Source organism: Aspergillus wentii, assembly GCF_001890725.1.
Source record: "Aspergillus wentii DTO 134E9 unplaced genomic scaffold ASPWEscaffold_3, whole genome shotgun sequence".
Classification (NCBI taxonomy): domain Eukaryota; kingdom Fungi; phylum Ascomycota; class Eurotiomycetes; order Eurotiales; family Aspergillaceae; genus Aspergillus; species Aspergillus wentii.
In genome coordinates, this window is record NW_024467834.1 from 1,713,959 (window position 1) to 1,741,048 (window position 27,090).

Genomic DNA, 27,090 nt, shown 5'->3' on the forward strand with positions numbered 1-27,090 from the left:
TCATTTTGGTCATGACGCCTTGTGATTCCATACTTCGACGAAATTTCCTTTCTTCCTTTTCCTTTTCTATTATCCCAAGGTGATGGTTTGCCCATCGGCCATCTACACTTCACTCCTGTATATATACTTTGTATCTATTACCTTTCTGGATGGACAGACAACCGAAATGTCTTGCGATGGTCTTGATGAATGGGTTTTTTGGACGGCACTCGGCCGACTCAATGGCTGGGTGAACCCATAACAATTGAACAAGTCTTATTATCATAAGACGAATTTATACTACAAGATCTCATTTCTATAAACAAGGAAGAACATGTACTGACGACATAGGTATGCATGCGTCTACCTGGCTACCTATGGCCAGCCACTGTGCATTGGCTAGGGCGTCGAGCGAATCAATGCAATGTCTGACTACGCCCACGAAACTTGAGAACTAGAAGATTTGCACATTGTCTGCTGAGATTTACCAAGAAAAGGATTTTCAACATTGCTGCCAGCATTAACAATTCAAAACTGATTATTGAACCTAAACGGAAGCAATGACCAGATAGCTCCGCCTCCGAATACACTTGAGTCCAGACACAGAAACAACAACCTCTTTTAACAGCCTGAACGGTCAGTATGCATAGAGAAGCCCTTCCTGACTCCCCAAAATATTGCCCCGCAGAATCTTCTTATTGGTGTTTTGAAGCCAAAATCGCAACCCCCAGGCGGAGAGTATCGTGACAAGACCAAAGGCAGAGTTACTCGCCATCCCGATAAGGTATCTTGGTCCATCGCTGCTGGGATAGAGGTATGCCGTGTATATGTATGATGCGTTGGCTATGACATTGACAAAGGACAACGATGCGGCCTTTTTCTCGGGAGTTTGACCTAACGTGGCGGTCACCCATCCCAGAATCATCGAATTTACCGAATACGCCCCGCTGGTAAACAAGAAACAACTGAGGTATCGCGCCGCGGTGTTGAGAGTAACGCATGAGATGATGAATCCCACAACGGCAACTCCCATACACCCCGTGATGTGCCAGGTACGCTCGTTTAAGCGGCCGGATGTGGTACCGGCGATGATGGCTACCACTCCTGAGACCAGGTAGGGAGGACAGGTCAGGACAAGGGTGATGGTGTCGCTGAACCCCAAGCTCTCGATGACAGTAGGGAAGAAGTTGTTAAACCCGCAAGCGCTAAGATGCATATTCTGCATTAAGGCAAGGAGGTAGAGCCGGGGGTCACGGAAGGCCTGTTTCAAGCCTGCCATTACACCCTGTGATTGCTCGCTATCAACCGTGTCCGCTAGAATGCGGCTGTGAGCGAGTTGTCGTTCCTCTGGTGTGAGCCATCTAGTCGCCAGGGGATGATCTGGTAAAAGGAACATCCCGAGGATTGCCGTCCCAAAAGTGACCACGCCTTCGATAATGAAGAGCCATTGCCAGCCTTTGAGACCGTGGGTGCCATCGAGGGTAGCGAACGTGGCGGCTGCAATGAGACCCGAGAATGCGGTGCTGACAATATTCCCGGTGTACAATATGGACAGCCGCAACGCAATCTCCTTGCGAGTATAGAAGAGTGAGAAGAGGAAGAGTGCTCCGGGGTAGAAGGGGGCTTCGGCGATCCCCAGCATGAAGCGGACTGCCACGAGGCCTCCGTAACTTTTTGTCAGGGCTGTACATGACGAGACGACGGCCCAGCTGGCCATGCAGACACTCATATAGAGAGAGGGTCTGACCTTCTTGGAGGACATGAGCATGTTGGAGGGTATCTGCATGAGGAGGTACCTATCATAGTCAGTATAGATTGACCGATGGCTAGGAGTGAGAAAGGCTAACCCAACAAAGAGGATTGAGATGCAGGTGTTGTATTGCGAACCAACAAGGCCAAGGTGCTCCTCCATATCGTTCAACCGGGCCTGGGCGATGGCATTTCGGTCAAGCTTTTATTGTTAACAGCCTGTCTCGCCTGGGGGTATTGACACATACATAGTTCAAAAAGTACATGGCCCAGACGATAGGCATTATGTGAAAGTCCAACTTGCGGACTAAACGAATCTCTCGAGGGTCTGTCTTGGACGTAGCCCCGGAGTAGTCTCCCAAGACCTTGTTGTTCTTGACAGAGTCGACATTCTCAATATATTCGGTCTCTTTCTTGGTTGCATCCATGACTGCGATTCTGAACAAAACAACCGCACTTGTCGATTCACCTCCATGGGCATAACGCACTATATATACACAATTCAACGGCTCATACAAGGCCTGCGAAATGCCGACAAATCCTGTACCCCGCGTTTCATCCCCAGATATCCAACATCTGGGGTAATTGAATAGGACCCACGTCCGGCAATGAAGCTAAACATGCGATATGCCTGTCAAAACGCAAAGGCCGCTATCCAGGAAGCCAATCAAATGCGACAAAGGATGTTAATGAATCTGGGCGCAAGATATATCAGGCTCAAAATTCATCCTATGCCGTATGGACTCGGACATTTTTACCACCGGTTGATTCCTTGGTTCATCTTCCGGTGTTGAAAAGTCCGGTTGGATGAAATAAGCAAGCCACGTGGCTGCCAGAAGAAATAGCATTAAGAATGATGGTTCCTTGTTTCGCATATGCTGATTCATTCAGGATGTGGCGCACTGATAATAGATTCTTTGGTACGGAGTACGCCTGCTCAAAATTGAAGTATATATGTACCATCGGAGTGCGGTGAGACACCACCGATATTGCATGCCAATCACTGAACCTGTCATCTCGGCGCCGGAAGGCTTGCCATTCTTTATGCATTAAGCTATCAAGCATCGAAATAGGGTGCCCGGATCGTTCATCTAAATGCGTAAGCCATTAATCTTACACGCCCTTGATCGACCTGCCAACTGAGCTTAAATCGAGCATCTTTGGTGGGTCACGGATCAAGCTAGCTGACAAGGCAAGGCAGCAACGCCGTGAGTGCAATTGTATTTCCGAATAGCCTGGTTCATAACACTTCATAGTGTCGCCGGCCGGAGTTCGGATGAACAAGCTTTCCATGCTTCCTTGACACCTTCGCAAGGTGCCACCCAAACAGGCTAGCGTGTGTTTCGGAGGCACCGGACCTCGGCACATCCGACTGTGAAAGTGAAGACCAGGCGTTCTTAGTCACTGGCGGATACGCGGTCCCTGGATTCATAAGAAAAAGGAGAACAATTCGAGTCCACAAGGGTCCAGCTGCTCAGTTCTCGAACGTTTTGATTCGCAAATCCTTGGGTTGTTCTAAACTTAAATACATGACGCCGTTGATGAACAGGATATACTGCCGGGCGGTATGCCGAATTGGGTTACGCGTCATCTGACTCTGCCTAGGATGATTATTCGATAGCAGGACCCTCCATCTTCCTGAATTTTGCTCTTATTACTCTCATCCATGCCCGGAGAAGGGGTGGCATTGATGTACTCAATGGCCCAATACTTCGAGGTCAATTGACCGGCTTTTATGGTTGCCTGCATGAAGCAAATCTTGCAACCGCCACTCCACATAGATCTGACTGATACATCACGAAAATCGGACATTTTGACCCACTAGTCTCTGTTGACAGCCTCGAGTTGACAAAAGTTACAGTGGTGTTTTTTTACTATCATGGTATATGAGGGAAAACCAAGTACGGGGTGTAAGCTTTGCAGAAAGCGCAAGATCAGGGTAGGTACTACTGTCGTGTTTTCCTAGAACCCTAAAATCTAGATAACTAACAACCTTCTTTACTTCAATAGTGTGACGAAGCGAAACCTGGATGCAAAAGATGCATGATCTACGGACAAGAATGCCCTGGATATGCGGATACATTTGTATGGCGATCGGAGAAACCTAACAAACGAGATCCCAGGAAAGCGTGCAAGAAGAAGAATAGGAAGGACACCGGTGATGTGCTTTGTATCAGGTCCAAACCTGAATATTCGTCAGACGAACACTCCCACGGAGACTCAAATGGCTCGCCAAGCTCATCTCAAGGCATTTCGACCACTCCGCTCCCAACTCGACCTATACCATATTCGCTGAGTTCTCTAGAGCAGCAGGCGCTCGGGTTCTTCTGTCATCAACATATCTTACCTGCCGAAGAAGGAATACCGTCGGGGCACTTATCGCATCTTCCGGAACTATACGTCCAACGCTGGCATTCTGATTGTTTTCAAAATGCAATGCTCAGCGTGTCGTACTTGACGCTGTTTAACTCGACCGGTTTCAAGCCGCTTTATATCGGAGCTCGGAAATATTATGGTAAGGCTATGGTGGCCCTGAGAGATGCTCTACGGTGCCCTGTGGCAGTTTTGGAGGATGCGACCCTTGCTTCTGCGTTGGTGTTGAGTATGTTTGTGGTATGTAAACGCCAATGGATTGTTGCTCATTGCTATACTGACAGCGCTCGAAGGATTTTTCCGGGGAACGAGAGCAACTTTACAACTCCCATACGCCAGGAATACACGCTTTGGTTCACATTCGAGGAAGGGAACAGTTCAGCACACCTCGCGGAAAAGCTTTATTTGGCTGGTCCTTCACGCAGCTGGTTCGTCATACTGTCAATTTTGAGAGGGCCTTATGCTTATACAATCTAGCAAATCCAAGCAGTTGCGACCGGACAGGCCAAATATGCCCATTTCGAGCCTCTTCTCAACAATATCATGCCTTGCGATGGTGATATGCTCACAGGCGTCGAACTACTTTCCAACAGAATACTGTCCCACCGTCGAAGATTCATAGAGCTCTTGAATATGGATTCCGAAGCATTGGCAGATCTCATCGCTCATTCAATTGATATGCGAGAGAGGATATGCAGTCTTGTGTCGGATGCGCGGGATATTTTGAGACAGATTAATGAGTGGGAGGACGAGGCACCCGAGCATTGGAAACTAACCAGGTCCAATTGTCTGCCACGAAGTCGGTGGGCAGCGGGGTTTCTAGCTCTGGTTCGTGCCATTCAAACGGTATTCTACCTCAGCATGCTAGATTTGTGCAATCTTGTCGACCGGACCGACTTGATCGACTGCCCTGACATGAATATTCCGGCCGTGGTCGACATGCTCGAGAATCAAATCAAATGTCTACTCGACGATATCTGTGATAACATCACACCAGCACTCAGAAACATACCAGAACAGACTTCACCGAGGTCACTCGATATAGGCAGTTCCGCAGGGGGGTATCTCATACTTTGGCCTATGTGGTTTGTGTGCAACTGTCTATATTCTTCACCCGAACAGGTATCTCAGAGCCGAACTACCTTACAACAGATCGGCGAGAAGGTGGGAAACAAGCTCGCATTTTCCCTATTGAACCAACAAGTTTCTTTCACACAATTGCATACTGCAACTCTCATTTCTTGAACAATGCTCATTGTGCCTGTCATTTGCCAGGCATTTCCAATTTAAATGCGAACGGAGGACGACTTCATGGTGGATGATATTTGCTTTATTTGATCAGACCATCATCTATGGAGATAAAATTTGCGCGGTAACAGATGATGGGGATACCATGAAAGCTGGGAATCTGACTGTGGCGGGCTCAGACACAACCGCAGCCACGTCCTATCTTATATGGGCATTACTGTCGTAATCGAAACTGCAACACCAGCTAGAAGTAGAGGTTTATACCCTGAGTGTCGACCTTGACAAAGCTACTCTCAAGAGCCTCCTCGCTCAACGCAGTGATAATGGAGACATTGAGACTATGGAACTGACCGAGGGGCCTTACCTGAGAGTGTTCCAGAAAGGGGTGCATTGTTTTTTTGGGCTCTACATACCTTAGGGAATAACTGTGACTACCCAGAGCTACACGATACACTGAGGCGAAGCTCTTTTCTCCAATACCGAAACGTTCGATGCATCACGCTGGCTACCCGGTGGCAAAATTTATTCTAACCAAAGCCAAAATGGTCTTTTCGTCGTTTGGTGTCGGGTCACGGATCCATCTGAGAATTCACTGGCTTGGATGGAACTTCGAATGCCAATTGTGAAGTTCTTCAGTGATTGCCAGGATCGATTGGCCCTTGCAGAGAGCATGAAGCCGGAGAATTTCCTCTTGATCGCTCCAAAAGGGCATAGACGTGACAATATAGCATGCTGGTTGGGTCGAAGTAAGAAGAGAAATCAAACCGGCTCTATTTGATGTCAGGTTTATTCATTGGATGGCTACTCATAGCTTAAAGATAGTTTAAAACGAGCTTATTCTAGTCAAATTATGAAAGTCTTCGGAATGTCCGACGTAAATGCCTTGGTGCCTTAGTCACTGGGGTAGTTCGGGCCCTAAGCCCTCATTGTGGATGTCTCCACCATCTCCAAGTCCCCAAACCCCGACATCGTCGTATTTACGGCGTCCATCTCCAATTGGGATCTTCCCACCCTCCTATCAGGCTCTCTGTCGCAATATCTCCCGCAGACATCCTCACACCCTGCTGTTTGTTTCTCTGTCGATTGTCATATCGAAACCAGGTCCCCAGACACAAGATTACTGCCACACCCGTCAAGAGAAAAACGCAGTTGACAATCAGAGCCGGCATATACTTGGGTGCAGTACGGTCATCAAACGCCAAACTCGACGGAATGCCAGCACTATTAGCCGATCCAGCCATCAACCCTGTGATGGCAGCCCGCTGGCCCTCAACCACGATGTTATTCAGATGCCAGCTGTGAAAGAGAGCAGTGGGCGCAAAGGCCCCGCAACACAACAGGAAACAACCAAAGTACGCGACTCGCCTGTGCTTCTCCGCATCGATGCAGATCAAAATAATATACCCGACGAAGGTGATCATCAGCGCACCAGATAGGTGCAAGGATCGCTCGCGGAAATAGTCAGACGACCAACACAGAACCCATAATACGACGGTTCCCACCGCGTACGGGGCGACTGTGTACAGGTTCGTTTTGACGGTCGAGTAGCCCAGCTGTTGGACCATCTGCGGGAGGAAATTGCTAACGGAGGTCTGGGCGACGCCGTAACAGAAGCAGCTGATTGCCCAGACGATAATTCGCCAATCGATCAGTGCTTTGAGAGCGTCTTTGACGTTCAGCTTGTCGGTTGTCCTCACAGACCCATCTTGTAGCAGGCGGAGCTGGGCGACGTGTGACTCTTTCTCGTCGAACCAGTGGCACTGAGTGCCGCTGCGAGGGAGAAGCCACATGCCGGCAATGGCAATTATGACTGTGCAGCCTCCTTCTAAAAGGAACAGGTATTGCCAGCCTCGGAGATGGTGTTTAATCTGGAATACCCCGAAGGAAATGAGACCAGAAAAGGCTCCTATTTGAAGGTCTCATGAGTACGAATCGGGATACAAGAAACACTCAACCAGATATTTACCTGCAATAGTCACTGTCCCATAAAAGATGGAAAGACGAAAGGCAATCTCGTTTCTCTTATAAAATTGCGTGAGGTAGAAGACCACGCCAGCTACGCCGTACAGGGTGAGCAAACAAGTTATTCCAATGAAGAAGATCAACATACCCATGAAACCGGCCTCGAAAATCCCCATAAACACCCGACACACAAGAAGACCCGCAAAATTATGCACGGAGCATTGGATGAGTGTGATCGATCCCCTGCGTCACGTCAGTCAAGCACAACAAAATTCAAGCGCGACATAGTGCTACTACCATCCCAGCATCATCGAAGGCAACATAATCTTCCCCGAGTACTTCTTCAGAAGCAGATTCGAAGGGAGATCGAAAAGGCAAAAAGTGACATTGAAAAGCGCAAGGATGATACTGTATTGATTACCCCTCAAGTTGAGGTCATCGTCGAGGCCATCGGTTTTCGCATTTCCGAGGTTGCTTCGATCAAGCGAGTTGAAGAAGTACATCAATGAGAGGACGGGGAGAAGCCTATCCATACACGGTGTTAGTGATGATTCCGGGCAATAGATGGACTCCTGGTATATCCTCACCTGAAGTCCAATTTTCTAACGATGGACTTTTCGATGGAGGCATCGATTGCTAAGGATTCCACTGTACCAATGCCGGATTCCTCCGTTATTGATATAGGGTTATCCTTTGCATCGTCTTTGTCTGGCCTGTGGTTCTCCATGAGTGGATTTTATTAGTACTGTTATATAGTAGTATGATTACGGGATTGTCAAAGACTGTAGCAAATATTTCTGGTATTTTGAGTGAGAACTATCTAACTATATATCACGACAGAAAGTCAAAGATCAGTACAAAACGCCAAAGACTGCCTGATAGTTGGACCTGCAGCATATTATCTCTGGGCATTCTGTAATACCAATATCATAGCTACCCAGACGACACGAAACATATCACAGATACTTATCATCGTAAGTGGTGGTGGTTTAGCCGGAAGTCCACCGAAAGAGGTGATATCCTGAAGCGCCTACATGATACTCAAATTTGATACCGACAACCAGACGTCGAATCAAACAGTTAGACTATCCTGGACCAAAGCCACGGGGGTGCAAGGGTTTGGACGTAAGTGGTAAATTGGAGGCGGTTGCTTCCGAACAAACGTAACTGATAAGACACACAACCAGGTTGACCCCGCGTTCCCCTCACAACATCCCAGATTATCCCCGTACGCAAGGACTTTATCTCGCGATCTGGAGTAGATAGAAGCCTGCTGACCCATGAAGGCCTGGTCTAGAGGAGGACGCGAGGAAGGTCAAGGCGAAGACAGCGTTGCATGCGGTGCCTGGGTTGGAGGCGGTACGATAAGCGGAAGACGTTATTCGGAGACGAATGTCGCGATATAGTTAGTTACTCCTGTCGGACCTATGGAAGAGTATATTGTCTGATTTGTGGAGTAAAGATAAAGTTGGAGAACATCGGTCGGTCGGATATGTTTAAAGAGTGGCCTGTGATGCTGGAGAGTAGCAAAGACCGAAAAACTCAAAACAAGATGGCCTCGAGCAACCCACTTGCAGAGAAGAGTTCCCCAATTGTCATAATTGGGGCTGGTGTTTTCGGACTCAGCAGTGCTATTCATCTGGCAAAGAGAGGATTCACAAACGTCACCGTCTTTGACAGACAGCCGTACCATGAAACGCGATATGATTTTGATCGCGGCTGTGATGCTGCGTCTGCAGGTAGGTGGACATTGCTATGTCGGATTTTTCATATAACATCCAGGCTCACATAGTTGCAGATTGCAACAAAATCATCCGTGCTGCATACGGCCACGAAGTATGGTATCAGAACCTGACGTTGGAAGCAATTAAAACCTGGAACGAATGGAATGCCTCACTTGCGAATGGACAGAGGTTGCCACCTGGTATGACGAAGAATGAGAAAATCTATGTAAATTGTGGGAATTATCACATCGGGGACGAAGGGCTGAACCCTTTTGAAAAAATGTCTGTCGAAAACATCTCCAAGGCTGGATTGGGCCGTACACAATACCTTTTTACAGATCCAAATGAGGTTGCAAGGGCCCAAGCAGACGGGTTGGGCCATGCTGTTGACCCGTTCCACCAGTCAAAAGATGGAAAATATGACGGCTATCTGGATGCTATTGGCGGTCTGGTATATGCCGATAAAGCATGCCGATATGCACTCCATTTGGCACAAGAACTTGGAGTCAAGGTTATTCTTGATAAAAAAAGAGGTGCCTTCGAAAGCTTCCATGAGAAGAATGGCAAGGTAAACGGGATCATCACCGCTGATGGAAAGCTCCACGAAGCCGCCTTGACCATTGTGGCCTGTGGGGGCTGGACACCGGGTGTTCTCCCCGAGATCGATGGGCTATGTGAAACCACCGCCGGTTCGATTGCTATGCTTCAAATCCCGACCGACTCTGATTTGTTCAAGCGATTCTCACCGGACCAATTTCCGGTCTGGAACTACAAAGTAAGGGCGGGTCCAGCAGGAAACCTGTACGGCTTCCCAATCACGCCTGACGGCGTCATGAAGCTCGGATATCGAGGCACGAAGTACACAAACCCACAACAACAATCTAATGGTAGGGTTCGGAGTGTGCCCGTCACCAAGTGGACATCCCCATCGATTAGTGGGCTTCCCGAAAAATCAACGGAAGTGATTGGACATTTCTTGGATACTTATCTGCCTGAGCTGCGCGAGAATGGCATCAAAATAACCAACACAAGACTGTGCTGGTATACAGACTCGTTTGACAACCAGTTCGTCGTTGATGCTGTTCCGGATAAACCAGGCGTCATGGTAGCGACAGGTGGCAGTGGACATGGGTTCAAGTTCCTGCCTGTCCTTGGAAGGTTCGTTGCAGATCGTGTTGAGAGTATTCCGTCGGATATGCTGCAGCGCTGGCAATGGAGACAGCTGAGAGAAGGAGAGAAACCGTTCAACGTGTTAATGAAGGGATTTGAAGATCAAAACGCACTCCAAAAGACGAAGATGAAGCAGGAGCGGGATTTGAAGGATGATGGGGGGTGTAAGTCCAATTTGTGAGAAATCACAAAAATTAGCTCGGATCTATTGGCAATAATTCTCCTGTCATGAACAGTTGTCCAGGGAGATCCCTGTAGTCTGCACTCGCTTAATTCATCATCAAGTCAAATCTGAGATTGCAGAATCTTAGTCGCCAAGTCGTAACCCGAATGGTCCACTGTAAATCAAGCATTGTTCCTCAGCTGATATCCACCTGTAAGGGGGCATGTTGGAGCAACTAATGCATGCAACTGGTGAGCAACCCCCGACTGCCGGAGATGCAACTCCGGGCTGCTCTCGGGATTCGCTCACCACCGGGATTTGGTATACTTCCAATCGCCACGCAACCAAACGCCATCCATTCCCCCCCGCGACAAACGCCTTTTGATTAAACAAAAAAACCCCGACTTCTGAATGAGCCACAATGGACAGCGTATTCGAGTCAATGGCGGCAGCAATGGAGCCTAAGCGTCCAGGAAGGCGCAAATTCAGCAAGCCGCCAGTCAAGGTTGCTTGTCTTTCATGGTGGGTTTTTATCAAAGTCTGAAGGAAATAGGGATATTTCTGGCTAAACGGCGATTTGCTGCACCGCTGCAGTCGCTCACTGCGAATCCGTTGTGATGGACAGCCTCAGTGTTCGAACTGCATCACCAAAGGAGTGGCCTGCACCTATCTTCCGAGTAAACGAGGCGGACCACGGAATTGTCAAAACCGCAAACGCAGGAAAGAACTGCCCACGACATCGGACAGCACAGATACCGAATTTCAAAGCCAGGAATCTGTCGACTCTGGCACGTTAGTTACAGATGTCACTTCTGATGAAAATGGTTGATTTGCTTGCCTTGGATGGTTGACGTTGAGGCCTATGCTAATGTGGCGATAGAATGGTTCAACCAACTGGTCAACTTGAGTGGCCCCGGGGCAGGGCTGCGTAATGTCGAAACGCCCATTGCAGAGATAGAATCTATATTTGATTCTATATTTGCCTCGGATCCGGGTGCTCCTGTCGATACCAATCCTTCGGTATCTGATTTGGTTCAGATTTATGGGAGCAACGAGGACATGTAGGTCAACCCTGTTAAACCCTTTAAGCGCTCAGCATGCCTCAGACTGATCTTAAATAGACTGGATGCTTACTATGTATTCATCCACCCTTATTACCCAATTCTGCCCCCTCCCGAAAGGCTCCCGGTGTATAATCGACCACTCTCGTCCAAATCGACATTTCAGGCCTCCAGCCCTCTCAGTCTCGCCATTTCCGCAATTCTGGTTCTTATCCCTTATCCAGAAGAAAGAGAACCCTCTAGAGCGGAATATGTGAAACTTCGTCGAGACTTTGCACATTCCTTCGCAGTGTCAGCTCTCGAAGCCGTCGAAGTGGACTCGGAGCTGCTCGACTCTACCGATGATCCTGCAAACGCTTTATCAGATGGAACACAGAGGTTCGATCGCGAGCAGTTCCATCCAAAGGTTCCTGTGGCTGTGGAGAGTGTCCTAGCACTGGTTCTCTTGAGTGTGTACGAGTATTCCCAGCGAGGAAACATGAACAAAATGCGCAATCGTGCGGGCCAAGCGTTGACAACGGCGATTGGCATGTCCTTACAAGAGATGGTAGAGGAGGACGAATTTGCAGAAGCTAGAAAAAGGGCGTGGTGGATGACGGTTGGTTCTTGAATTCGCGTTGCTCCTGCCAATGCTGACGGTGGAAAGTACATGACTGTGTGTCAAGGGTCGATTGTCAGCAACACAGTAAGCACTGAAATCAATAATTTGTATAGCAGAAACTGACGGTCTAGCCTCCTGTATTCGATGTGTACGACCCTCGATTTGTGACTCCGTATCCTGAAGTGGGTTGATTTGTTGTGCGTTTGTTGAGAGTGAATGGCTGACAGGTCGCAGGGGTGGAAGATTCTGATCGAGGCACAACAAATCATCCTCGAAGCGACGACTTTCGTGCATGACCTTAACCAGGCCCATAACAGCAACTCCTGCTGCGAGTGGGTTCCCCGACGCATGATGGAGCTTGAGAGCCAAATCACATCTGCCTTACTCGCCTGTCGAGATTCAGCATCTGTGACACAAACGGCGCCCGTTGCTCTGGTTGACGCACCAGAGGTCGTTGTCTCCAAGTCCATCAAAATAATTGCTGAGATCAAACTGCACAGGTAATATGACGAGCCTCCTATTCAAATAGACACACGACTAATATTTCGCAGTGCCAAAATCAAAACGCATCGATTCTGTGCCTTCCAAGATATTCCGATTTTCTTCAAACGACACTGCGACTTGGAGTCAACGAGCAACTGCTGTGCGATGGACTTGCCGAAATCTGTCGGAATCCCCACTCCTGACCACTCTTCGCCTTCTTCTACAACCTCCAGTGTTCAGTTCCCTTTCTCATCCCACATCTCCTCCAAGACCTGTCTTCATGCTGCCCTCAGCATCGTTACTCTCCTGGACAATCTGCCATATCCAAATCCCTCAAACGAGATTCCCTGGACCGCACCACCATACCTATCGGCAGCATCCCGAATCGAGATTCCACGGACAATGCCAACATTTGCATGCTGTGCGGTACAATCGAGCTATGCGATGTTGATGCTGTGCTTCAAGGCACGATCCTTGAACCGGGGTAGTAATGATGAATTACAGTCGCCAGAGTCATCTACACTTACTGGATTCTTGAATGAATTGCAACAGAATTTAAGATTGGTGGTGAAATGCTTGACAAATTATTCGATTGCCTTTGAGGCATTACAGGGAATGCGAGGTACTACATTACCTGCTGTTTATTGTCGACTGATGCTGACTTTAATAGATGAAATACACCAGGCCATGGAACGAATCTTTTAGCGTTCCTCTCACTCTTCATGATACCCCAAAGCCTTCTATTCCTATATATATGATGATAGAAGGGGTTTTAGTACGTTTTATTATAATTTACAGATCACGGATCTGGGTTCTCCTCTCCCTTGGATATGATACCAAATGTGATAAATAAACGCTATACACTCGAAATACCAGTCTACTAACTCACGGAGGAATGTCAATTCCCTACCAGCCTGGTTAAATTGCTAGAATTTCTGGTTTATGCTAGCGTTCCTTGACCACGCAAGGTAACTGCAATTGCGTCTGATCTAGTTGCCAGCTCTTTACTATTCTATGCAGCTGAGGTCTACGTCATATACTCCAAGTTTTCACTTGATGAACAGCTCCAGGACAGGGTCAGGAACCCTATTGTCCGTCAGGTATATGGAATTGAAGTTGTAAGAATTGCAGGTGCACAATAGAAACTAGAATGCCCTTTTCATGAAAGAAGTGCAGGAAGATGATGATCGGGAGAAGGAAAGGTGAAGGGTAGATAGAATGAGAAGTAGAACCAAATATTCATCATTAAATTGAATGGTTAATACCACCGCAGACTGAATCTCATCGACGTTGCAGCCCCACCTCCTGATACATACCCACAACCTGCTGCTTCGCCATCTTTGCCATCGGCCACACTCTCCCCAGCACATTCAATCCCCCAACTCCCAGCTGAATTCTGGCCTTGAGTGATTCTTCCAGGTCAACTACCGGTGCCATCAGACAAGCAGCCGTATGGACAATTACACACATAGCCAGGGCGCAGGTGAAAAAAGGGGTGCGTTGTCTGACAGGAGTAGGTAGAGTGGCAAGATTTGACAACATATTGGCCGCTCGAAGAAGCTTCTGCGAGTGCAAGTCGAGGTCAGCAGAGACAAACGTTTCACCACACAATGCTCGGAGTCGAGTGCAGGATGTTTCTGCATGGAAGCAGGCAAAACGCATGTTGGAGCGGGGGTGATGAAGGTGGATCATGCCGCTATCATGGTTAGTTCACTGCTGTAAGCTGGAGATGATGCTACTCACAGATAGATAATCATCTGTATCTGGAAGGTCATTTCCTCGGATGCTGTTCCGTATACATCATGCTGGGAAGAAGGTAAGTGCATTAATGATGCAGCGAGGCTTGCGTCTGCGGTTTCAACCTTGTTTTGTACATCGATTTCTAACGAGTGGTTAATCTCTAGGACCATGCCCAACACTCGAACAGTATCGACCCGGTACGCGAACGAAGAGAAGATTTGCTGATTTTCTCCATAGGACCAGTTATGACGGAGATCTTCGAGATTTTGGTTGCAACATGCCAGCTAAATCGTTAGAAAGAAGTGAAATCCTGGGGGAGAAGCATACCGATTCTGATCTGTTATACGATTCCTCGTCACAGGGGAGGGACACATCCGCTTTCTGGCTGTACAGACGGAATGTGCTCTGATCTCGCATAGCTGCCAACAGACCTTCGACAACATACAGCTCCCAGTACGTCCGGCGCCAGCTTTCCTCGAATATAGAGCTTCCGAAAGAATTCTGCTCAGCGAAGGATGCACGGTTCATACCAAGATCGAGGGACAACTGGATGGTAGCCTGCATCGTCTCATGCGCACGATCCTCTTTACAATAGGCATGAGTCATAATAGCAAGTAAAAGCATCCCTTGCACTTTAAAGCCATCTCTTGGTGTTGTCTCTGACATTGCTACGTGGGCAGATTCCCGGAATACCTCTTTGAAAGATGGATCGGAATGGTAGTGAGCGCCGATATAGCGCATTATAGACAACATATACGCAGGTATTCGGCGACAGAGGGAAGTGTTAAGAGCTTTTCTGGGGATCAGAATTGGGTGTGATCGATGGAAGTTTTGATAATAGAGCTGGATCATTGGGTCGAACGCAACATCGGGTGTCGTTAAATGCTCTGGTTCTGTCCAGGTAGGCGTATAATCAGGGAGTCTGGGGAGCTCGAGATCCAGTGTTTGAGGCGTGTTTAATGCTTGGAATATCGATTGATTTGGCTGCTTTTATCAGCTTTACATTCAGAAAACATTTCCAAGGGTTATATACTTCTAGATCTGTCGGCATAACTGTTGCATCGAGCCAGTCCAAAGCATCCGTGCTAATATCCGGGAATAATGGAATATCGTCATCCAAGAGTTGCGGTGAATGGTTCTTATTTTTCGATCGCAGTCCTCGTTTGGAACGAATATATTGACATTCTATTCTGGATGACTGGCAGCGACTGCAGGCCGGCATTGCGGCGTCGCATTTCAAGTGGCGACGGCGACATGGCAAACATGCCAGCGACGAAGGATGGCGGGAACGAGGTTTTGTTTCTGTGTTAACTCCCTGCATTCTGATCTTTATTTCTTGCTAACATTGAGAGATTCATTTCAGCTATATATTTAGATATCGGCCTCTAGACCTTGGGACGACATGCTTATGCATGCCCGAGATCCCCGACTCGGCGACCAATATCGGGTATTCCAAATCATTGTACCACAGACAGATATCATCTGAGCCTGTCAATCTGAGTAGTCACATTGAAAGTAAACATTGTAGCAAATTACATATTGAGCCAATGCAAGCAGGTCAGCACGCTAATGCACAAACATATCAGGCACATCGACGAGGAAATTCAAAAACACCCGGCTGCCATGTATCTTCCGCGGCATTCTTCCTCCCCGAACATTAACCTGCAGCGCTTGATGTATCAATCGGGGCTCTTGGAGCTGTCGATCTCTTTCTGTCCTCCACCTGACAAACTCTTCCTCGGTACTAGCTGACCCTGCATGCTTATTGCGCTCATTTTGTTCCTCGACTGTGACATACGGCATTGGCTCTCGGCATGCTACCTGCTCATGGAAAGGGGGATAATCGTGTCCCGTGTATAGCTTAAAACTAGGAGGCAGAGACAGGAGCTTCTTCATGGACTTGTAGAGCGTGCGCGCATCTCCCCCGGGAAAATCACACCTCGCACTGCCCACGTCGGGGTTGAAGATGGAGTCGCCGGTGAATACATTCTCGCCGATGATATACCCAACATGATCCGGTGTGTGGCCAGGCAGATGGAGGACCTTAGCAGAGATCCGTCCGACATTGAACACCTCGTCATTGGCGAAAAGGTGGTCGAATGCGTTGTCGAGATCACCAGCGGGGATGTCATATTTCGGACCGAATAGTTCCTGGACTGCGAGGATCTGCTGGCCGATGCAGATTTGGGGTTGAGGTTTTCCGGAGGCGACGAGAGTCTGCTGGAGATAAAAGGACGCAGTGAGATGGTCTGCGTGGGCGTGTGTTTCGAGGATGTGAGTGATGGTGTATCCCTGCTGGGCGATGAGACCCAGCAAACCATCGGCAGAGTGGGTATTCACGGTGAAGGTAGAAAGCTCAAAGTCGAGGACAGGATCAATGATGACCGCATCTTTAGTATCCGGACAGGCAACGATGTATTGCCATGTGCCGGTGGTCTTTTCGTAGACGGTATGGATGATAGGCTGCATGGTGGATGCTGTGTTTTCGACAGTCTACCTACTACATTAAAGATGACTCTACAGGAGTGTTTTAATAGATGATCAACATCGGCGAGGTAATATTATGAACGGCGACTAGGAAGAGCGATGACATGATGACTTCATTCGCTGCATCGGGGATGGTTCCGGATGGTCCCCGAGTGGCAACCAAAAGACCGACATCAACATCCAACGATCAAGAGATTATTCATCCATTCCACAGAAACTATGCCTCTCTTTCTTTGTAACAGAACTATATGCAATAAGTAACATGAAGTAACACACAGAAATACAATATAAGACTCACCCCCTGCTCTGGCCCAACAGCCGTACACTTGAAGCCCTCGCAGCAATTTCCCCTGGGTCCTTGAAAGTCGTAACAAAGCCTTCCTTCTGGAAGGCAGGCAGCGCCGGTTTCACCACTAGGATTGGGATTGGCCATGGCGGTGGAGAGGATAGCGGCGACGACGATGATGAGCTTCATGATGTTGATAGTTCTGGATATGCTAGTGACTTTGTAGTATGTTTGAGGATTTCTGGGGAAGAGTACTCTGGGGAAAGATGTGTGTATTTATATTTAATAAGGGCTCAACTTAATGCAAGCTGACATTCAGAGTAGCACAGGGAGGCCTGAAGAATACGAGATGATCGTCTTCATCTTTCCAATCGACATTATGATATAAAAAAATCCTCCATTCAGATTCAGTCCATCCAGTCTTGGTCTGCATATGCATATGCAGACAGAGTCATCAAGATCACCATCACCATCAAACCAGCACATTCTTATAAAACAGATTCGACCTGCGGTCTCCTCCCTTACCTGACGCAAAGCCCAGAAACAAACGAATCTCTTTCGTGGCAGTTTCATAAATCGCCAAGCCCTCCGGTTCTCGGAAGGAAAGAGTCGAGCCGGCTTTTGTCAGTGTTGGGCCTTCGACGATGGCACCGGTGTTGATGTCGATAGTGGTGAGTTCGGAGTTGATCTTGTTCTTGGTGACGTCGTAGGAGTTGCCGGTTTGGAGGTAGAGGTACTGGCCGTAGGCTGCGTAGCCTTGGAAGGTCGACGAGAGGGTCTTGAGAGAGGGGTGCTTGATGTCTGTCAATGGGTGGGAGAAGTTGCCCTTCGACGCATCTTCTAGATCAAAGGCAGTGATGCGTTTTCCATCTTTGTTGTATCGGACAATGAGACGGTTGTTGACTGGGTCAATCGAGCAGGTATGTTCCGTTGCGCCATCGACGGGCGTGAATTTGGTCAACGAAGCCGCAGAATGAGACAAGGTCGTGCCGGATTTGAACTCGAAACGAGCGAGTTTCTGTCCGTATCCGTTCTTGTTGGAATCGACTTCTGTCCAGAGATACGTGGATGCTCCAACGCCTTCGGCAGCGAAGGAGACGCCGTGTCCGAAGCCGGTGAGGTACATATGGCCCTCTACCTTGCCGTTAAAGTCGAGTTGTGTGACACAGAGATCTCCAGAGGTCTCAGAAGATCCGTCTCGTCGTTGCGCTACGAATAGGCGCCGATTAGTGTTGTCAAAAGCGAACCCCTGCTGGACGGTTGCATCGTGGAGGGATTTGCTGCGGAACAGATCGTGCGATGGAGCAGAGAGATCGAATCGCTGAGACGGAGGAACTGCCGCAGATGCAGTAGACGAGAGTCCAAGCAGCGCGAGGCCGAGACTGCCAATGAGCAGATTCTTTAATTGAAATCCAAGCATGGTGATGTTTCTGGATAGGGGTGGATGTACTTACCTCGTAGCAGGACGAAGCTGTTTATATACTGCTCCAACACGAGAGGAAATATACAAACTGTCGATCTCCGCAAAATCCGCTTATTTCTCGTATCCGGTTAATAATAGCAGCCCTATGGCTTCAATTTGCGAGACGATCATGGCGAATACGAGATCTTAAAATGATTGATTCGGCAGAGATCGAGATGTCTGTCTGTAAATGGTAAAAGTGAAGACATAGTTAATTTCTCCAAGCCCCTTTTTGTAGGAGAGATGACAGCCTATATTTGTCGACAGAAATATGATATATTTTAATTCACTTATTATGCATTTATTCAGGCATATATCCAACTATTCACTCACATTGCAATAGACCGCAATAAAACGTCATAAACAGTCAAGCAAACAAAACAAACAAACAAACAAGACAAAAAGCCATATTCCCTCGTCGAGATATCATCTACATTCACCCATTTCCAAAGCTGTCATCCACCTCATCTCCTCTTTCGTTATCGTATCCTTTCTTGTAGCATCGCTGGCCCATGAAAATGTCGCCAGAACTGCCTGATGAGCTTCTGCTCATGATTGGGGAACAGCTTCATTGTCAACCTTCGCTGGCTGCTCTCTGTCGAGTATCAAAGCACTTTAACCGTCTATTCAAACGAATTCTCTATAGAGAGATTGATGTGCGTCGTTGCTCTCTGGATGATGTGACAAGAATATACGAGAGCCCTCTGGTTCGCTACATGCGACATCTAGGTCCGTATTCCTTCCGTAGGGGTGATACCATAGAGGAGAATGTCGCACTGCTGGAGGCGATAATATCAGCCATGCCCAAAATGAAATCTTTGCGGTCCTTCAGGTAATTGAGTCTCCTGTTGATTAACGCATCTAAAGCGAGGGGACTGCTAACTTGTCCAGCACTGGTGGACAATTCCTTTGTCTACTTTGTCATGACACCATGAACAACCCAATATCTTTCGTCCAGTTCCTACAACTTTTGGCTGAACTGGAAACCATACGGGATCTTGATCTCAACGCCCCATATCTGAGAGCGAAGGATGTTATTCCGCAATTCCACAATCTTGAAAGACTATCGGTGGACCTGGACCGCAAGCTTCTTGGTTATGAAAAGATCGATGACTATCTGTCTGAAATGTTGCTTTCATCTCCAGAGCTCACTCACCTCAAACTCTACTCCACCGGTGACGACCAATACCATATACCAAACGGCTTGATGTGCCTCATCAAGACCTATGAACAGAAGCGTCAACAGCGGTCTTTGCCCGTTCTAAAACTGACAAATTTGGAACTGGGAGAAGGATATGTTCCCTACCGTGGCTTGCATATATCATATGGCTATGGACCTGATTACTTGTCAAAGCTCACGGATTTGACGAATTTACGCTCCCTTCGCCTATACAATGAATTGTATTACCGGGAGGATGAGAATGAAGCAACCTGGAGTGGAATTAATCCGCAGGTATTTGCCAATGTCACCCAGCTGCATCATTTAGCCGTTTCCGAGTATACGGGGGACATTGGAGAATTGGTTATGCTTCCAAATTTGAAGAATACTCTATCAGAGATCCAAATATCTCAGTATTATACCCAAAAGTGGAACGGCGAGGACAATGATCCCATCTCCTACTTTCGGAAGGCTGGACCGCCACTGAAAAAGCTCATCCTGGGCTGCCCAGCGGGAAGCAGCCCCGGTGAAGCTATCAATGTCATCGAAAAAGTCATCCTAAAAACGCCCCAGATAGAACAATTCGCAACCTCCGTCACGATGCAATCTTATGCGCTGATTAAGGATCTTGTGTTGCCCAGTTTGCAGAACCTGACTGCATTTTTTATCACATCGAATCTCGGGGCTTTGAGTACAAGTGGACGGCGCCATCATCAACGGAAAATGTTACAGCAGAAAGAGAATGCCCGTCGTGCAATGGAGATATTCCATATAAATCGATCTCTGGTTTCTGAAAATGAGAACTTCCAAGCACTGCGCTATGTGGGAATTTACAAGCAAATCTTCACCTGCCGTCCGCTTAACCCGCATTTCGAAAGCAAAGATTCTGAGGATGTGTTTGCGGTCGAAACCCGTGACACAAATGGGAAATCTGAACTCGCATATCACAAAGTAACTGAACTATCGCAATGCGAGAAGCAAGATTTCAGTGACATCATTTCCATGATCGATTTGCCATAACTTATGTTTGCATCTTTACTTTCGGCGTTCATGTGAAGATTTTTATTGCAAAGGTTTGACTGCCTGGAGCAGATTCATGTACATAAGAAAAGCTCTTTTCTTTCCCTGTATATATAGATTGAATCATTTTCTAGGAGTCTCGGTTATTAAAGCTCTCTTCACGGACACAAAGGATCAATCTGGCATAATCTCCTCTACAAACTCGAATGTATATCGTGGATTTTGGGCTAAACTAAGCAGGAATCCACGAGCATCAGGAAAGTCCGTGGGTAAATAATCCAGACAAGAATATCTGGTCGGTCAAGCTTCGATATAGCGTTCGTCCTATCTAGAGTAATGGCGTCACAACGTTCAATCTTTGGATGTTATGCCGAAGGGATTGTCCCTTTCAAATATGATTAAATTGACATCAAGTTACAGTATATTGAATATCATAACATCTAGTGCTTACAAAATGGCATGATGGTCAACATTATCGCTATCTCAACCCCGCCAAACCCCACTTCCGTTATTAATCACCAACGTCAACATCATTCATCCCACATCTCTTCTTTCAGCTTCTCATCACCAAGTATCATCAATTATCATCTGCCACCCACTCGGTAATATCAAGATGGGAATCACACACATCGTCCAATTCCAATTCAAATCCGACATTAGCGCCGATGTCATCGAAGACGTACGTATCAAGGAATCCACCTCAACCAGGATCGCAAACTGACACTGCGAATGAAGACCTGCAAGCGCATGCTCGCTCTGAAAGATACCTGCCTCCATCCCGTTTCCCAACAACCATACATCAAGTCCTCTTTTGGTGGTAAGGATAACTCCATCGAAGGGATTCAGGTATGACACCATGCATCATCACGTTGGACACCATCATGCTGATAAACGCCTGGCAGAATGGAATCACGCATGCTTTTGTAGTCGAGTTTGAGAATGCCGAGGATCGGGACTTCTATGTGCGATCTGATTCCGTGCACCATGCTTTCGTGAAGAGTTTGGATGGCTTGATCGATAAGGCGCAGGTTATTGACTTTACGCATGGCAAGTACTGAGTTCTGGGGTATTCGGGTGGATATAGATGTATTCTTTTCAATCTTTTGGACTGTTACTTATCAGTAGAGGTCAAGACACTATATAATGCTGGTAGTTTCGAACCATTTAGCTCTCCCAATTCAGTCCAAGTGTGCAGCAACATCACAAAACGTACAGCGTCTTTCGCCTCGATACCTAGAATCCTATTATGAAGGTTGTCTCGTTGTATTCTTGAACTTCCCATGTAGGTTACATCCATGCAATTCCACTAGCACTCCTTGCATATTCGATTTCCTTCGAGAATCACTCTGTTGGGTTTACGATTTCCACATCGCCTGGATTGAGGATATCGAGCCTAATCCAGTATTTAACCGATAATGTCAGTTATCCATTGGCTACCTCAGTCTCAAGGCCTACTTACCTGTAATGATGGATGGATTCCTACTCTCAGTCTCTCTGCTGCACTCGACAGTATAGAACTTCACACGCCCACGGTTCTGGAGTCGAATATATCCATAAGTCTTCTCATCGAAGGAAGCAAGAGATAGAAAGTTCCTGAACACTACCAGAACGACGCACATTGCCAGAATACTGACCGAGAATGTTTTCCGATGATCCAGGCCTTTCACTTCTAGACCTGGTTTTCCCGTGTTGCTTCCTCAATGTCCTTTGACTCGCTTTCTTCTTTGGCTCATTCGAAGCCACATCCTGAACTGGAAGATGCCTCGGGAGAATAGTGATCTTTGTGGGCTTTCCCCATGCCCCTGCCTCTATAGCGAGCGAAATCATCTTCGGCAGGGTTGACCCCAGATTGGGCGACAGAGTAGTCCTTCTCCATAGAGGGGGTGAAATACGACGGGCTAGAGTCGGAGGGTTTTCCGGTGAGAAGGCCCAGGTCAGAGACTTGGTTTTTCAACTTCTGAAGATCTGCCTCCGTGAGATACTCACTCTCCATAGGCCCCAGAAAGTAAAGCATCTGCCTCGGCTGTTCAAACCAGTCCTTGAAGACATTGGTCTTTTGCGCTTTTGTCAACACACGTTGATGGTCCATCGCGATGGAAACTGAGAGACAATTTTTGGGCTATGATAGATGGAAAGATGATTTTTAGAGGGGGAAGAGGGCAGGGAATAAGAGGACATACAAAGTCTTTTATTTCTGATGCTTTTTGTTATTCCATTTTGAAGGTGATGGAGAGGATATGACGATGGTGATGCCTACATCAACGAAACTTAGCCTGATTGGGACAGCAACCGCAAGCTGTCAGACTAAGTGAATCCAGCCTATTTGGAGATGCATAATTACCTTGTGCCTGCGAATAAAGAGAATCCATCCAAAAGCACCTAGTCTCGCTAGAGAGACGTGCTGGATTGATTGGGGTACTTTGGATGTCCCTGCCAGTGATATCGATGGAACTGTCGGGATTAGATCGATGGTCAGGCACCTACTCGGAGGGGGAAATCTTAATTTATTAGACATATATTGATTATCAAACTAATTTCCTATATATATTGGATATCCTACCGTCTATATTAATAAATATATAAACCCATCCCCTCATACCATCTAATTAAATGACAATCCCAATCCTTCTCCCAGTCCCTCACTACTGTCCGAATCACTCTCTGGCTGAGAGTCCTGAGCCATCCTCTTCAAATAGTCTCTGATCTCTATGTATGCTTCATCGTCGGGTGTCTCGAACTTGATCATATTGGAATGATCTGCATCAATCGAAATAGTATAAGTATTGATCGGTGGCTTCTGCGTACGCGGCGAGACTTGTAATACCTATCGACGACATTAGCAAACTCTGGACATCTAAGGAAAGGCAAGGCAAACTCACTCTCCCTGGCGACCCAGTTGTCGGAGACTCTGTCGTAGCCAGTTTTGGCGTCTTGAGCATCTCGTATGCATACACCGTTTGAAAGTCTTCGCTGATAAGGGAGTATTCTCGTAGTTTTGTCAGTAGCCAATGTGCCTCCTTGTAGCTGTCGGTTTGTTTTTCGGGCTCGGTGGCGTGGTGGTTGAGATAGCTTTCCAGCCCGACCATTCGAGAATCTAGTTCGGGGGTGCCCATGAAGAATATTCCATGGGTAGATGTTCGAATTGTGCGATGATATGCAGGTTCGGATTGACAAGAGTCGGAGTATAGTAAAGCCTATTCAGTCAGTTAGTCCACCGCAAGTATACAAAAATCGAATATCAGACGTACACTTTTCACAATCGTCCCTCCAAGACTATGTGCAATAAAGATAATCGGACGATGATGTGCCTGTCTTGATTAGCATCTTTCCAACCCCAACGACAGTATGCCTACATCTGATAACTCCCTTTCCTCCCATAAATCCAGAATCAATCTCTCGGAGATACTCTGCATCGATGGCCCCCCAGGCTGGTCACTCTTTTCATGGTTCGACGCATTATGACCCCACGCATAAACCCTCGCGTTGGGAAGATCACTCGGCAAGAAATCGCGAAGCCAGTTCACCCCACCAACTGTCGTCCATGATTTATCGCGATGGCCACCTAGCCCATGCACGGCGACAATGCTGCCTTGGATATCAGTTCCCGCATGTACGGTCCGGGTGGGGAAGCTGTATGTACTCAAGTGTGGGATCGGCGCCCGCGGAGAGAAGTTTCAGGCCTGTTTTTGGTGGTGTCAAAGCGATTTCTTCCTTGGGGGGCTTCTGTGATATAGGATTAGACATTTTATGTTGATCGCAGATGGGTATTATGAGTTAGGGAGTGAAGTGACTTACGCTCCTGGGACTTCCGCAGTTGAATAACGACATCCACGAGCACGACATGCTGCAACATCAGCGTGACTTGTGGGTAGCAAGACTCATCCACGATATTTAATATCGGTGATGAACAGCAGATCCGAGATCATCCACGAATGCCGTCCAGCGAAGTCAGCCTTGTTGGATGATGGTTTGTTGACGCGGTCGGAATAACGTTCGGTGTGGCTGGGTAATTGGGATGTTGGTTTTATTTAAAATCGGCCACATCATATTTGCCTAGCCTAATTATAGCATCAGGAGAAATAGAGAAGACATATCCAATCAATAGGATATATTGGTTATGACGTAGCCTACCGTCGATAGGGGATCTGATCTGTACTATGCAATTCCCAAAAAAGGCATCAATTTTGTATGTATGTACTTCTAGACACCGCAGGTTACTCCCATGACCACATGGCAAGTAACTTCCCAGACAGAATCGTAATAATAAAATAACCGAAATAGCCGTGGAGATAAATCTCGCAGTTTTGCCTTTTGGTGGAATGTTCCAACCATTCTTAAAGATTGATCAAGTGTCAATCCATCAATCTGTATCTTCTCCCAATCTTTTCCGTTTTCCATAAACACAAATCGGTTGGGTGTATTATCAAACACAAAGTTATGCCTTGTGTAATCATTTTTGGTTGAATGGAATAGATCCCGGCTTATTGAATCGCTCGGGATGATCTAGTCTAGAATACCCTTCATCAAGTATGAAAAGGTATTGTTAGGATCTGTTGTCGAGTTGACCGAGTTCTCACTAATCGGCGACTCATGGATGTCGTGTTGGTCGACGGGCGTCAACCACTGTGAAACACGCAATTCAAGGGTATGCGCCTGTCGGGGGAATCTGCACGGCTTTGTTCCCTTGCACAAATCTTTTTGGCAGATATGTCCGAGATAGCACTTGATCGCGCGGCAAGTCGCGCCTCGCGAACATGGATGCTGACGGAGAATGTACCGCATGACATTGAGGGCAGAGCCATCAATGTGACTATGATCGTATTCACACGCCATATCGCCACACTCGCCTCCTAGATGATACTTGTTACACAGTTTATGACGCTTAGCTCGTCGGTTGTACAGCTCCCATGCGTCCTGCGGCGGCTGAGGGCAGTAGGTGTCAACACGGTCGCCATCCTTATTGACGGCGATAAATTCCTCCGATTTGGCATTTATAGCAGGGAGGTTTTTGGCATAGTACGTCTGGTCCCGAAGGGGAACTTGGTGTGTTTCCTCTACATTTTTAGAGAATTGTTGGTTCGGCATTATGTGTAGCTTGCTGCATTCATTGCCGTATTTGCAAATGCCCTGTCAGAGAAATCAGCCCCGATTGTCTATAAACTCTTCTATACATGCTACCTTTTGGAAATGCTTGCAAACCGGCTTAGATGGTGATGGCGGGTTGCTCGGAGTGCCACCAAATGGAGTAGACATGAAAACAGACGGCAGTTCTCTAACGGGTAGACCTAGTGATTGATACTCCGGGTGAAACGATCCGGATCTCAAAAGGGTAATTCGATCCGCACTGCCTTGATATGGCGTCAATAGAGACAGATACCCTGCATCATGACAACCGGCAAAGAAGATATGCTTGCATTGGTTGTTGTCTGCGAACAGGCGGAACATTTCTGCATCCACAGTAAGCACTTATCATCACGAGCTACCATCACCCAAAGTGTATACCTCTGATTTTATAATCCGCTCCTTCTTTCTTATCGCCCGCATCGACATAATCGAATAGCTCCTGCGCTCGTGTAAAGCTGGAGGCAAACGGTGATAGCGATCGGGCTTCGTTCCCCACAAGCCCAGCACGGGCCATCGTCTTCGAAAGGCCTAGGATATTCGAATAGATCCGAACCATGATACGGCATTGGTCTCCTAGGTATCCCAGTCGTTCGTGGAGTAATTCCTTGATTGTGTCGCTCAATAGTCGAGCAGCGGCTATTCCACCCTCGGGACCCTTCTTGATAAGATGTTCTTTGAACTATATCGGTCAGCTTGGTGATGAGAAAACAGCGATACACTGACAATATAGCCATCACCATCCACTAGTACCAAAGCGAACGGGTTACGTTCCTAGAAACCATCAGACAGTTGTTCAAATTATCCTGTCGATACAATATCATACTTGACCACGTGCTAGCCTTTTATACTTCTCTCGAGCCTCTTTCTCCTCCTCATAATCACTCTTGAGCTCGTTATAGCTCTGTAATAGTCCCTGGAACTTCTCGAGAAGATCCTGGAGGTTTTCATGGTGCTGCTGGTTTTCACGCACAACAGCGCCCAGATGACTGCTGAGTCCCCGAACCTCAGTCTCCCCAAGCATTTTGTGTATGCCTTATTCCACAGGATTCAATAGTAGAATGGATAAAATGCAGGAAAGGCTATGCCTTTCCAATATTAGCATGGGGATTCCCGATACCGACGGACATGCAGGCTGTGGGATCGAAGAGATCAAGAGGGGTTGGAAAGAATGCGGGCGAAGCCAAAAGCTCAACAAAACAAAGGCATATGGGTGGAGGCCAATTACATTGCCTGTCTGGGAAGGCGGTCTATCTGTAGCCAATCATATGTATCAAAGCCTAGCCACGCTGTCACTTGACG

General features: G+C 47.4%; 12 protein-coding genes across 12 annotated transcripts; 5 read left to right on the forward strand and 7 right to left on the reverse strand.

The window, feature by feature from the left end:
- Nucleotides 1–616: 616 nt before the first annotated feature.
- ASPWEDRAFT_108872 (uncharacterized protein) lies at nucleotides 617–2,156 on the reverse strand (the record flags this gene model as incomplete). The annotated part of the gene is made up of 3 exons (XM_040828027.1): nucleotides 617–1,775; nucleotides 1,827–1,930; nucleotides 1,977–2,156. 3 exons carry the CDS (start codon nucleotides 2,154–2,156, stop codon nucleotides 617–619), a joined length of 1,443 nt encoding a protein of 480 aa, XP_040690593.1.
- A 1,451-nt stretch (nucleotides 2,157–3,607) lies between these two features.
- ASPWEDRAFT_170420 (Zn(II)2Cys6 transcription factor domain-containing protein) lies at nucleotides 3,608–5,346 on the forward strand (the record flags this gene model as incomplete). The annotated part of the gene is made up of 4 exons (XM_040830616.1): nucleotides 3,608–3,667; nucleotides 3,739–4,341; nucleotides 4,395–4,529; nucleotides 4,579–5,346. The coding sequence occupies 4 exons, from the start codon at nucleotides 3,608–3,610 to the stop codon at nucleotides 5,344–5,346; spliced, it is 1,566 nt and encodes a 521-aa protein (XP_040690594.1).
- Nucleotides 5,347–6,326: 980 nt separating this feature from the next.
- Nucleotides 6,327–8,038, reverse strand: ASPWEDRAFT_50323 (uncharacterized protein; the record flags this gene model as incomplete). Its single annotated transcript, XM_040837416.1, has 5 exons — nucleotides 6,327–7,255; nucleotides 7,316–7,405; nucleotides 7,460–7,554; nucleotides 7,609–7,836; nucleotides 7,899–8,038. 5 exons carry the CDS (start codon nucleotides 8,036–8,038, stop codon nucleotides 6,327–6,329), a joined length of 1,482 nt encoding a protein of 493 aa, XP_040690595.1.
- An 825-nt stretch (nucleotides 8,039–8,863) lies between these two features.
- ASPWEDRAFT_170422 (NAD(P)/FAD-dependent oxidoreductase) lies at nucleotides 8,864–10,386 on the forward strand (the record flags this gene model as incomplete). The annotated part of the gene is made up of 2 exons (XM_040830617.1): nucleotides 8,864–9,050; nucleotides 9,110–10,386. 2 exons carry the CDS (start codon nucleotides 8,864–8,866, stop codon nucleotides 10,384–10,386), a joined length of 1,464 nt encoding a protein of 487 aa, XP_040690596.1.
- A 403-nt stretch (nucleotides 10,387–10,789) lies between these two features.
- On the forward strand, nucleotides 10,790–13,218 carry ASPWEDRAFT_170423 (uncharacterized protein; the record flags this gene model as incomplete). The annotated part of the gene is made up of 9 exons (XM_040830618.1): nucleotides 10,790–10,873; nucleotides 10,922–11,192; nucleotides 11,249–11,429; nucleotides 11,490–12,027; nucleotides 12,076–12,114; nucleotides 12,162–12,212; nucleotides 12,265–12,530; nucleotides 12,582–13,135; nucleotides 13,184–13,218. 9 exons carry the CDS (start codon nucleotides 10,790–10,792, stop codon nucleotides 13,216–13,218), a joined length of 2,019 nt encoding a protein of 672 aa, XP_040690597.1.
- A 576-nt stretch (nucleotides 13,219–13,794) lies between these two features.
- Nucleotides 13,795–15,574, reverse strand: ASPWEDRAFT_108116 (uncharacterized protein; the record flags this gene model as incomplete). The annotated part of the gene is made up of 4 exons (XM_040827947.1): nucleotides 13,795–14,209; nucleotides 14,257–14,537; nucleotides 14,581–15,237; nucleotides 15,287–15,574. 4 exons carry the CDS (start codon nucleotides 15,572–15,574, stop codon nucleotides 13,795–13,797), a joined length of 1,641 nt encoding a protein of 546 aa, XP_040690598.1.
- A 245-nt stretch (nucleotides 15,575–15,819) lies between these two features.
- Nucleotides 15,820–16,722, reverse strand: ASPWEDRAFT_50326 (MBL fold metallo-hydrolase; the record flags this gene model as incomplete). Its single annotated transcript, XM_040837417.1, has 1 exon — nucleotides 15,820–16,722. The coding sequence occupies one exon, from the start codon at nucleotides 16,720–16,722 to the stop codon at nucleotides 15,820–15,822; it is 903 nt and encodes a 300-aa protein (XP_040690599.1).
- Nucleotides 16,723–17,225: 503 nt separating this feature from the next.
- On the reverse strand, nucleotides 17,226–18,759 carry ASPWEDRAFT_435722 (putative FacC-like extracellular signaling protein). The gene has a single exon (XM_040836054.1). The coding sequence runs from the start codon at nucleotides 18,444–18,446 to the stop codon at nucleotides 17,499–17,501; it is 948 nt and encodes a 315-aa protein (XP_040690600.1). The 5' UTR covers nucleotides 18,447–18,759; the 3' UTR covers nucleotides 17,226–17,498.
- Nucleotides 18,760–18,956: 197 nt separating this feature from the next.
- ASPWEDRAFT_67254 (uncharacterized protein) lies at nucleotides 18,957–20,772 on the forward strand. Its single transcript, XM_040838892.1, has 2 exons — nucleotides 18,957–19,320; nucleotides 19,380–20,772. The coding sequence occupies exons 1-2, from the start codon at nucleotides 19,001–19,003 to the stop codon at nucleotides 20,665–20,667; spliced, it is 1,608 nt and encodes a 535-aa protein (XP_040690601.1). The 5' UTR covers nucleotides 18,957–19,000; the 3' UTR covers nucleotides 20,668–20,772.
- A 377-nt stretch (nucleotides 20,773–21,149) lies between these two features.
- Nucleotides 21,150–21,859, forward strand: ASPWEDRAFT_58679 (Dabb family protein). Its single transcript, XM_040838397.1, has 3 exons — nucleotides 21,150–21,346; nucleotides 21,403–21,513; nucleotides 21,570–21,859. The coding sequence occupies exons 1-3, from the start codon at nucleotides 21,281–21,283 to the stop codon at nucleotides 21,723–21,725; spliced, it is 333 nt and encodes a 110-aa protein (XP_040690602.1). The 5' UTR covers nucleotides 21,150–21,280; the 3' UTR covers nucleotides 21,726–21,859.
- Nucleotides 21,860–23,173: 1,314 nt separating this feature from the next.
- Nucleotides 23,174–24,680, reverse strand: ASPWEDRAFT_181876 (esterase/lipase family protein). Its single transcript, XM_040831886.1, has 6 exons — nucleotides 24,463–24,680; nucleotides 24,308–24,390; nucleotides 24,021–24,252; nucleotides 23,916–23,975; nucleotides 23,547–23,861; nucleotides 23,174–23,491 (listed from the first exon to the last, which is right to left on the reverse strand). The coding sequence occupies exons 1-6, from the start codon at nucleotides 24,508–24,510 to the stop codon at nucleotides 23,270–23,272; spliced, it is 960 nt and encodes a 319-aa protein (XP_040690603.1). The 5' UTR covers nucleotides 24,511–24,680; the 3' UTR covers nucleotides 23,174–23,269.
- ASPWEDRAFT_67257 (zinc finger CCCH domain-containing protein) lies at nucleotides 24,680–26,964 on the reverse strand. Its single transcript, XM_040838894.1, has 5 exons — nucleotides 26,615–26,964; nucleotides 26,515–26,562; nucleotides 26,170–26,470; nucleotides 25,846–26,114; nucleotides 24,680–25,794 (listed from the first exon to the last, which is right to left on the reverse strand). Exons 1-5 carry the CDS (start codon nucleotides 26,810–26,812, stop codon nucleotides 25,171–25,173), a joined length of 1,440 nt encoding a protein of 479 aa, XP_040690604.1. The 5' UTR covers nucleotides 26,813–26,964; the 3' UTR covers nucleotides 24,680–25,170.
- Between the last annotated feature and the right edge of the window lie 126 nt (nucleotides 26,965–27,090).

Excerpts from the sequence above, each read along its gene's own strand:
- ASPWEDRAFT_435722 (XM_040836054.1), bottom strand. The coding sequence starts at position 18,446 with ATGCTTGGATTTCAATTAAAGAATCTGCTCATTGGCAGTCTCGGCCTC.
- ASPWEDRAFT_67254 (XM_040838892.1), top strand. The coding sequence starts at position 19,001 with ATGAAAATGTCGCCAGAACTGCCTGATGAGCTTCTGCTCATGATTGGG. Across the intron at positions 19,321-19,379 it reads AAATCTTTGCGGTCCTTCAG|CACTGGTGGACAATTCCTTT; the intron begins GTAATTGAGTCT and ends TAACTTGTCCAG.
- ASPWEDRAFT_58679 (XM_040838397.1), top strand. The coding sequence starts at position 21,281 with ATGGGAATCACACACATCGTCCAATTCCAATTCAAATCCGACATTAGC. Across the intron at positions 21,347-21,402 it reads GCGCCGATGTCATCGAAGAC|ACCTGCAAGCGCATGCTCGC; the intron begins GTACGTATCAAG and ends CTGCGAATGAAG. Across the intron at positions 21,514-21,569 it reads ACTCCATCGAAGGGATTCAG|AATGGAATCACGCATGCTTT; the intron begins GTATGACACCAT and ends AACGCCTGGCAG.
- ASPWEDRAFT_181876 (XM_040831886.1), bottom strand. The coding sequence starts at position 24,510 with ATGTCGTGCTCGTGGATGTCGTTATTCAACTGCGGAAGTCCCAGGAGC. Across the intron at positions 23,976-24,020 it reads AGGAAAGGGAGTTATCAGAT|GCACATCATCGTCCGATTAT; the intron begins GTAGGCATACTG and ends TAATCAAGACAG. Across the intron at positions 23,492-23,546 it reads CAACTGGGTCGCCAGGGAGA|GTATTACAAGTCTCGCCGCG; the intron begins GTGAGTTTGCCT and ends TGTCGTCGATAG.
- ASPWEDRAFT_67257 (XM_040838894.1), bottom strand. The coding sequence starts at position 26,812 with ATGCTTGGGGAGACTGAGGTTCGGGGACTCAGCAGTCATCTGGGCGCT. Across the intron at positions 26,563-26,614 it reads AAAGGCTAGCACGTGGTCAA|GAACGTAACCCGTTCGCTTT; the intron begins GTATGATATTGT and ends GATGGTTTCTAG. Across the intron at positions 26,115-26,169 it reads AGCGGATTATAAAATCAGAG|AAATGTTCCGCCTGTTCGCA; the intron begins GTATACACTTTG and ends CTGTGGATGCAG.